Source organism: Zingiber officinale, chromosome 3A, assembly GCF_018446385.1.
Source record: "Zingiber officinale cultivar Zhangliang chromosome 3A, Zo_v1.1, whole genome shotgun sequence".
Lineage (NCBI taxonomy): Eukaryota > Viridiplantae > Streptophyta > Magnoliopsida > Zingiberales > Zingiberaceae > Zingiber > Zingiber officinale.
In genome coordinates this window covers 108,116,598-108,127,075 of record NC_055990.1, presented here as the reverse complement: position 1 = coordinate 108,127,075, position 10,478 = coordinate 108,116,598, and the positions used below count along the sequence as shown (strand labels likewise).

At 37.4% G+C, this 10,478-nt stretch overlaps 1 protein-coding gene across 1 annotated transcript; it reads left to right on the top strand.

Annotated features, from left to right (window-relative positions):
* Nucleotides 1–9,369: 9,369 nt before the first annotated feature.
* LOC122053950 (heavy metal-associated isoprenylated plant protein 44-like) lies at nt 9,370–10,259 on the top strand. The gene is made up of 2 exons (XM_042615845.1): nt 9,370–9,581; nt 9,646–10,259. Exons 1-2 carry the CDS (start codon nt 9,408–9,410, stop codon nt 10,036–10,038), a joined length of 567 nt encoding a protein of 188 aa, XP_042471779.1. The 5' UTR covers nt 9,370–9,407; the 3' UTR covers nt 10,039–10,259.
* Nucleotides 10,260–10,478: the final 219 nt, after the last annotated feature.

The window sequence follows — 10,478 nt, the reverse complement described above, 5'->3', positions numbered from 1 at the left end:
AAAATACCGTCTACATGGGCACTACTGCAAAAGTAGCAGCTGCTGCAGTGGGAGATGTTTATCCTTTGAAAGGAATAAAACATTGATTGTCTTTACATACCAAGTTTTAGAAAGAACTTGATTTTAGTTTCTAAAACTATTTAAGGATGGATATACTGTCTATTTTGATAACAAAGTTGTTATCAAGAAAAATAGGGAAGTTATCTGTTCTGGTATGCAATATTACCACAATGCAACAAATGGAAATTAATAACACATCTTCTAATTTCAATAAGAGAAAGCAACCTTTGAAAATAAACCAAACATATCTTTGACATCTAAGGCTATGTCATATTAACTTGAGTAGGATTCAAAGGTTAATGGACTTTTGGGTTCATTGGTGGTGGAAAACTTTCCAACCTGCGAGTCTTGCTTGGAAGGGAAAATGACTGAGAAGCTTTTTAAGACTAAGGGGTATAGAGCCAAAGATGTGTTGGAACTGGTTCATTCTGATTTGTGTAGACCTATGACAATCCAGGCGAGAGGTGGTTTCGAATATTTTGTCTCTTCGAGATATGGGCACATTTACTTGTTACGCCGCAAGTCTGAGTGCTTTGATAAGTTCAAAGAGTACAAGGCTGATGCAGAGAAACATCACGGTAAAAGTATCAAGACACTACAGTTTGATCGTGGTGGCGAGTACCTCTTAGGAGAGTTTAGGAGTTACTTATCAGAGGTCGGGATTCAATTCCAATTGTCTACACCTAGTACACCCCAATAGAATGGTTTGGCAGAACAAAGGAATAGGACTCTTATGAAAATAGTTAGATCAATGATGAGTTATTCAGAATTACCAAATTGATTTTGGGGATATGCTCTAAAAACAACAGTGTACATTCTGAATATGGTACCTTCTAAATCAGTACCCTTTACTCCCATAGAATTATGGAATGGGCGTAAGCCTAGTTTGAAACATATTCGAATTTGGGGTAGTCTAGCACATGTGCTGAAGGAAGATACTGATAAGTTGGAATCACGTACAGAAGTTTGTCTGTGGGATATCCTAAAGGAACGAAAGGTGGTTTATTTTATAGTTCTAAAGATCAGAATGTCATTGTTAGCACCAATGCCAGATTTTTAGAAGGGGACTATGTAATGAACTACAAGCCCATGAGTATAATTGTTCTTAAGGACATAATAGATGGCACGTCTAATCTAGTACCAACAGTACAAGATGAGATCCCACGAGAAACTACAACACGTGTCACAAATGATGCACAATTACAGATAGTGCCTCGTCATAGTGGGAGGGTTGTTAGGCAACCTGAAAGATTCATGTTCTGGGAGAGTCTTTGGACTTGATCCCTGGTGAACATGAACCTGATCCTCGGACATATGACGAAGCACTCCAAGATAAAGATGCAGTATCTTGGCAAAGAGTGATGATTTTCTGAAATAGAATCTATATATTCTAATAAGGTCTGGGAGCTTGTAGAACCACTCAATGGTGTAAAAGCCATTGGATGTAAATGGATCTACAAAAGGAAAAGAGGGATAGACGGGAAGGTGGAAACCTTCAAAGCAAGGCTTGTTGCGAAAGGGTATACTCAGAAAGAGGGAATCGATTATGTGGAAACCTTTTCGCCAGTAGCTATGCTTAAGTCTATCCAGATACTATTATCTATTGCTGCTCATATGTATTATGAGCTTTGGCAAATGGATGTCAAGACAGCTTTTCTTAATGAAAGTCATGAAGAAAACATCTATATACAGCAACCAGAGGGGTTCATTGCAAAGGGCAAAGAGCATCTAGTGTGCAAACTCAATTGGTCGATTTATGGACTGAAGCAAGCTTCAAGATCTTGGAACATCCGGATTAATGAAGTAATCCAGTCGTATGGATTTATTCAGTGAGTCTTGTGCATACAAGAAGTGTGATGGAAACATGGTGGTATTTCTTGTACTATACGTAGATGACATTTTGTTAGTTGGAAACAATATCAAAGTATTGTCGGAAGTAAGGGTATGGTTGTCCAAGAAATTTGATATGAAGGACTTAGGAGAATGCGCACATATTCTTGGGATCAAAGTAATAAGGGATCGCAAGAAAAGAATGTTGTGTTTGTCCCAATCTTCATATATCGATACAATCCTTGCTCGTTTTAGTATGCAAGACTCCATGAAAGGTTTTTCTACCTTTTGGGTATGGAGTAGCTTTATCTAAAGAGATGTCTCCGAAGACATCAAAGGAGATAGAGAACATGAAGACAGTTCCTTATGCTTCGGCAGTCGGAAGCCTAATGTATGTTATGTTGTGCACGAGACCGGATATTTGTTTTGCCGACGGCATGGTTAGAAGATATCAAAGTAATCCAGGATAGGGACATTAGGACTGCCGTAAAACATATATTAAAGTACCTGAGAAGGACTAGAGAATATATGCTAGTATACCAGTCAGATGATTTTCTCCCTGTGGGTTACACGGATTCGGACTTCCAATCTGATAGGGACAATAGTAAGTAAACCTTGGGGTTTTGTGTTTACTTTAGGAGGTGAAGTCATAACTATGGAGAAGTGTTAAGCATAAGTACTTTTTCGAACTCCATTATGGAATCTGAGTATATGGTAGCCTCTGAGGAACCCATAGAAGCTATATGGCTCAGAAACTTCATGATGGACTTAGATATGATTCCTGGTTTGCCCAAAAATTATTACAATTTATTGTGATAATAGTGGTGCAGTAGCAAACTCGAAGGAACCATGAGTCCATAAGGCAAGTAAACACATAGAGCGCAAGTACCACCCAATACGAGACATCGTATAACGAGGAGAAGTTGTTGCCGCCTAGATTGCATCAGGAGATAATCTGGATCCTTTCACTAAGGCCCTTAAAGCAAGGAGCTTTTGATGTGCATGTTGAGGGGTTGGGAATCAGATATATGGCAGGGTTTATGGCAGCATAGTCTTTTAGTATAAGTGGTAGATTGTTAGAGTGTATACTAAAAGCCTAGCTTTTTCTATAAACATTTATTTAGAAATAAGAATCACATTAGTCAAATGCCTATGATCCTGTCCGAGCGCTGAGTCAACGGACGCTGGGTACGTGGCACTCTCCGCTGTCTTCGACTGGTGATATGGATCTCCGGCGGACCTGCAAAGAAGCCGAGCCGGGAGGGGTTTCTCGGCAGCGACCCTCCGACGCTCAAGTCAGGCAACGAAGAAGCAAAGTAACGTTACTATGGCTACAGTGATCAAGATTGTACCTCCGTCGAAGTCTGGGGGTCCTTATATAGGACCCCGGGGAGGCGCGAGCATGCTTCTCGATGCGTGCACGCTTCCCCAAACATACCTCAGTAGGTCGTGTCAGAAAAGCATGCCTGACGCCATTCCACAATTGTCCGAGCATATCCCAGATGTGACGGTGGAAGCTTCCACCGTACGATACTCTGTCCACTCCTACCGCCAACCATGCTGCTTGTCGGCGGCAGGTGTCTCGAGGACGAAGTTACCAGTTGTCATTTTTGTCTCTTTGCGCCATTACTTATCTCCGAGCCGAGCGGACCAGCCGCTCGACGCTCATAGCCTTTGGGAATGCTCCGGTACCTCAGACCGGGGGGAAAGTCATGCTCGTGTGCTCGGATGGGATTGCGCCTTCTCGCCCTGTGGCTCAGCCGCTCGACCTGACCGCTCGCCTAAGAGACTCTTTTACCTTGAGCATCCGAAACTCGCCCCATGGTCGGGTTATCTTTCGTTCGGCCGCCTAGGAGACCCGGGCCGGGTGCCCGGTCAACCAGATGTCCGGGGATGGTCCGCCAGTCCACTCGGCACGACCGTGTCGTTGACCCTTGACCTCCACGTGTCATTGACCCCCCGCTACCGAGGGTCCCTCATCCTTATTACCGGATCAGCCTACATTTATGCTAAATGTAGTTATTCAATTAATTTATATTGTAGATAAAATGGTGTGTGGTGTCACACACAGAAGATCATGTTATCAGTTCCTTATAAATTATAAATAGTAGCTCATGACTTAGATGGATAGGAACAAACCATTGGAATATTTGTAGTGTAATTTGGTATTAGTTTATCTTGACTATAAACTTACACTAGTACACTCTGAGTGTATTGAGCAAGACCATTTAAGGTAGTTTCTTTTTATACTGACTGTATAAAAGAACAAGACCTTTGTTATTATGGAAGTGTGTGCTCTTAATCCTGATATAATAACAAGCGCATATATTTAATATTTATTTTTTTAATTTATCAGTGGGTGAGATTTAGTTCGATAAATCAAGAGGCTCGATAAGTTGAGAAATAATATTATTTATAGTGTGTGTTGTTGATTATAAAAGGAAACTGTGTCCTAGCAATCTAGGTTGATGATGCCCCCAAGAGGAGCTCATAAGGATTGTCATGTAAACCCTGCAGGTGGACTTAGTCCGACATGGCAATAAGGTTGAGTGGTACTATTCTTGGAGTTAAATATTAATTAAGTGAGTTGTCAGTAACTCATTTAATTAGTGGACATTCGATATCTTAACCACAGGTAGATTAACACACTCATGATAAGAAGGAGCTCATATAGTAATATGGGATTGGAGCAGTAGTTCAATAATAACTCTTTAGTGGTATGTGTTATTATTGATGAACTCGAGTTGGGTGTTCGGGACGAGCACGGGAAGCTCAAGTTCATCGAGAGACCAAAATCAATTCCTCCTCTCGGTCTCTGTCGTAGCCTCTTAATTAATTATAAAGTCTTATATCCACCTTAAGCCCACCTTCTTACCCATCCTTAGGTGGCCGGCCAAGCCAAGCTTGGAGCCCAAGCAAGGGCCGGCCAAACCAAGCCTTGGATGGGATTAAGATGTGGTCGGCCTAGCTTGGAGCCCAAGTAGGGTGGCCGACCACATTAGATTAAAAGGGGATTGTAATTTTAAAATCTTTCCTTATGTGGAAGCCATGATTTTAAAAAAGAGTTTTAAAATAAAATTTTTCCTTTTATAGTTTCTACAAAAGATTAAGAGAAATGTTTGATATATTTCCTTATTTGTAATTAAAAGGAAGATTTTAATTTTTGGAGAAAACTTTCCTTAATTATAATCATCCACATGCTTTAAAAGAGAGATTTTAATTTATAAAATTTTCCTTTTATAACCAACCATGAAGGGATTTAATGAAAGAAATTTTTTAATTAAAATTTATTACCGGAAACAAATAATGAAGTTTTATTTTCATGTTTAAAACTTTCCTTCTTTGAAATTAAAGGAGTGGCTGACTATGACAAAAGAAAAAGGAAGTTTTAATTTTTTATTTTTAAAACTTTCCTTTTTAGTCATTGGCAAGGAATATAAGGAAGTTTAAATTATGTTTAAAACTTTCCTTATTTGTTAAGACCAAGGAATATAAAAGAGGGGGTAGAGATGACTCACCTTATAACACATCTATTATTCCTCTCCTCTCTTTTCCTTGATGGTGGCCCGCCCTCTCTCATCCTCTTCTCTTCTCCCTTGGAGGCCGGCGGCATCACATCTCTTGGAGCTTTTGGTGGCCTGATCTTGCTTGAGGAAGAAGGAGAGAAAGGAGGATTTGTTTCCTAGTATCCCTGGAGCTTGGTGGTGGTGTTCAGCCCACTCTTCTCTTCTTTCTCTCTTCTCCTTTTGTTGAGGCCGGCGGCACTTGGAGGTCTTGTTTCATCTTGATGGCTGGTTGCTTGTGAAGAAGAAGAAGAGAAAGAAAGCTTCTCTTGAAAAATAATTGGTGGCCGAAACTTGCAAGAAGAAGAAAGAGTCTTGGGTGGATTCTCATCTTGGTAGATCGTCGCCCACACGACGCCCGAGATAAGAAGAGGAATACGACAGAAGATCAAGAGATCTATAAGCTACAAAAAGTATAACTAATTATTAGTTTCCGCATCATAACTAGTTCATTCTTTTGTTTAGATCTTGAAATATCAAACACAAGAGGCTTACGGTTTTTACGTTATCGTTTTGTTATCGTTTTTTGATTTCATGTTCGATATTATGCTTCTATTGAGGTCTTTGTACTTAAACTTAGTTTACTGTAAGAAATTAAATATTCGATTTCTTTGAAAGGCTTTGTCGAGACAGTGGTGGATGGTCCCATACCCAAGAAAATCTAGTGCCTCGATATGTTTGACTTGGGAGTCAATTTTTGAAATAGATATTTGATAATTTTTATAATATGATTTAACTTAAGAAGAATACATCGATTAAATCTGAATTAATAATATTATATTCTATTTGTAATCTAAGTTTAACCCTGAAGATTTAAACCACCTAGTTATATGCAGCAACAGCAGAATGGTGCCCATGTCTTCTCATAACATGCATATTTTCATTTTATGGTTGTTTGTATGTTTACAGCTGACAGTGATGGATTTCAAATGAAGTGAAGTGAACTGAACAAACACATGAGAATGGCTCTGCACTCTGTAAGCGTGCAGAGGAATAGCATGGTGCTCAGTAATGATCAGTCTGTGAAAATGACATCATTATTTTATTGTAAGTGTTAGCAAAAGAACAAAGGCAATGATTAAAGTAGATTCTCACTGTTAACTTTTTTTCATAGATTAATGTTAGTTTTGTCGTGGATTGACACAATATTCAAAGGGCACATTTAAATTTTACTCTCTTTTGTTTTTTCCTTTCATTAGGTAATTTTAATTTATTTTGAAATGTTTTAGTCTATCAAATTTTTCTGAATAAATTAAATTTGATTTACTTTAAGTCCAAAACAATAACTCAACTATTGAATTCCTCATTCCTCATCTATATTCTCTTCCTCATTCTCATATATTCAAATCTTTATACCTTATCACTTACCGTCTAAGAACAAAGAAAGACCATGACCCTAACTCTTGGCCCTAGAGTCGGAATTATTAATAAGTGCGTAGAATAATAATAATTATAGTGGTCGAAAAGTCAAAATTCAGTAGGAGATTTCATTATCTACGTGAACTCCGTCCATATATTTGTCAATTTAGATTTTTTATTGAACTCCCTTTTAATGACAAGAAACAGTCGTGAGAGGATCACTAACATAACAGTACGACATTTAAAAACTAGCCATATTCTCTTAAAAATGATAAAATGTTACCCTTACTTGGTAGGAAGAGTAATCAGCCTAATTAGGCTACCCTATTGCTACCAAACCAGCATGTTCTGTTGCCATAATTACACACCAAGATATATCAATTCAGAGGGGGGCCTAGAACTGGTATTCCAGCTCAAATGGATATATATATATATATTTTTCAGAATCATCAAGGCTTCTATCTTTCCCTTTTTTTAATCAAGGTGTCCCGCCCTACTACTATCTTCAAGTCAATATTATTATCTCTTATTATACATATTAAATTTGAATCAGTCGGTCAATTAAACATGATAAATTTATATTATAATAATTATGATTTCGCAATTATTACCATAGTTATAGAAGTTATAATTTCATAACTACTACAACACAGACTTATTTTATTTAAGTTACCGCAGTTATAAAATTATAACTATTATAATTAAAATAGTAACTACCAAACACAGATAACTAATATAGCAACTATGAAACACAGATTAGTTATGTTCATACAACTAACCAATCAGTTTAGAATTTAATGTGCATGTAGAAGAATATTTGAAGATAATTATGTCATTTTGTAAAAAATAAATAGGGTGAGATACTCTTTGATTAAAAAAATAAAAGAGGGATACTTGATAATTGAGAATAAAAAAGAAGTTATTTTTAATTTTTGCCCAATTTTTAATGCTGCATATTCGATCATCATTCTCACTTTGCTAATATGGTTTGGCCATTTGAAATTTAATGATTTTTTTTTCAGATTTCATCCAATTAATCTAGGTAGATAATCTTTTTGTGAATTAGTCCCCCAAGGTTTGGTATAGTAGTAAAAGACAGTATATTTTTCAAGTAATTAGATTCGATTTTTACCAAGAATATATCTATGACGATTAAACTATTAGTGAAGTTAGGATACCATATTAGGAGCTACAATGCTTTTTGAATTTACGTAGTGCGTAGAATACGCAATCAAACTGTATTTTTTTGGGTACTTGTATAAAAAATAATAAAAAGTTAACCTCCAACTACTGAAATTCGACTTTGTTTTCCGCCGAAAGTGTGTACAATTTACAGTATCAATTTGGTGAAGCAGTTCACAAGATTTCTATCAGGTTTGGAATAGAATCTAGTGACAGATCAAAGTTTGGCAAAAAGAAGGTCCATGTCTGATAGATTCTGAAAATTTTCAAAAGATTTTCTTCACACACTCTGTTTCCTGAACAGAGTTCTATTTATTTATTTATTATTATATTTTTCTTTTTTGTTCTTAAACAAATGGATTGGTGTTAGTCATGGCTTCCTGTGGTGGGGACTCATACCCACAATTCCAGCACTAATAAGGGGACGACCATTGATTACAAACCATTAAGGAATAAAATACTAGGGTAAATATTTTTATAAAAAAACACCCCTACTATGAGAATTCTTAAAAGAACGTCCTTTTCATAAAAAGTTAACAGCATGTTTCACCGTTAAATGAACAAAACCAAATTCAATGTTTAATTTGATAAAATTTTATTTAGGTTCGTTTAATTTACATAAGGATGAATAAAACTAAATAAGTAAATTTGAACAGATATATATTCAATTTATTAATATTCATAAATAGTATATATTTAACTTATTAATATTCATAAATAAAGATTATAAACAGTTCACGAATAAAGTTTAAATATTATATTCATCAATAAAAATTTTATCAAACTTATACATATCAAATAAACTCTCAAAATAAATGAATAAAATTGTAATATTAAACTCACTAACTAATCAAATAAGTTTTAAAATATAAAACTTTTAAACAATCAAATAAATATCTAAATAAATCAAGATGATATTATGTTTGAATAACTATTTTAATAGTTTAGTTCATTTATTCCTGGCTTTGTCTTGTCTCCATTAACTTATTAAATAAATTTGAATAATATAAAGTTTGGCTTGGCTTTTTTATAGCGGCTATAAAGTGTTCAAATAAATAATTTTTTTAATTTAAGCTAGTCAAAAATATTATATAATCACTAAAAAAATAGATCATAAACCCTTTTTAAATAAGCATTTTAAGCATATTGGTAAAAAGTATTTTTTTTTTAGTATAGAAATGGTCTATATATAATTTTTTCTATCAAGTTGAACTGATTTATAATAGCTGTTCCATATTAAGATAAAATGATACTAGAATAAAGGAATTTTTAAGATATATATATATATATTAAAGCACTATTTCTACTTTTTTGTTTTGACAATTGTGATAATTAGAGGGCTTTTTAGGTTTTTGCCGATGATGGATGCATTCAAATTAAATCCGTAAGGTAACGTTTTCCAGCTCACGAGCCATGGGAAGAGGCTTGAACACTCTGCTCTCCGTCTTCTTCTCCGGCGACCACCGGAACACCTACTGCTACCACAACACCATCAACGGCAGCAACAACGCCTACTACTACTACACAGAGGGCACGAGGATGATCGACAGGAAGAAGACGACCAAGGGAAAGTCTGTGTCTCTGCAGGTTCGTTTCCGATCAAATTAAACTTTTGGCAGATCGAATCAATCTGATTTGTGTTGATATACAGACGGTGGAGCTGAAGGTGAGGATGTGCTGCACAGGGTGCGAGAGGGTCGTGAAACAGGCCCTCATGAAGCTTCGAGGGGTGGATTCGGTGGAGGTGGAGGTGGAGATGGAGAAGGTGACAGTGACGGGGTACGTGGAGCGGGGGAAGGTGCTGAAGCAGGTAAGGCGGAGCGGGAAGAAGGCGGAGTTCTGGCCCAACCCGGAGCCGCCGCTCTACTACACGACGGCGAAGAACTACTTCCACGACGAGGACGCCTACCGGGACAGCTACAACTACCGGAAGCACGGATACAACGGCGACCGTCATGGAAGGGCGCCGGAGGCCTACCGCGGCGACGACCGCGTCGGCAACCTGTTCAACGACGACGACGTCAACGCCTGCAGCGTCATGTGATGGTGTTGTACGTAGGAGTGCGGTATGCATCATGAGTTGCTCTCCGCCATGATTGTGGCCTGGGAGCTTCCATGTGGGCGAAAAGTTTGTTGTCTCTGCTCTCGGTCTCCTTCCTCTGCGACGAACGCATGCACGCTGTTCTCGATGCCACAGGCGTGCGTGCGTGATCGTGTTTAATTTGTGCTTGACAACTTAATTAAGTTGCTTTAATTTGGAGGAAATCTCGATAGATTTAGGAAGTGTTTGAGTTGGCGCCTCCATTAATTCGTTCCTAAATTAATACGAATGAAGTAAATTATGAGTGATTATTAGTCATTAGTGTAAGTGACCAATGTATGAGAGAAGACAGACTCAGACGCACTAAGTTTTGACCCTAAGAACTTATATGACAACGCCCCATGCCTTAATCACCGTACCGTCCTGAGGGGATAGGACTTAGT

Bases quoted from the DNA above. Each gene is read 5' to 3' on its own strand.
- LOC122053950 (XM_042615845.1), top strand. From the start codon at position 9,408: ATGGGAAGAGGCTTGAACACTCTGCTCTCCGTCTTCTTCTCCGGCGAC. The intron at 9,582-9,645 runs GTTCGTTTCCGA...GTTGATATACAG, and splicing joins GAAAGTCTGTGTCTCTGCAG to ACGGTGGAGCTGAAGGTGAG.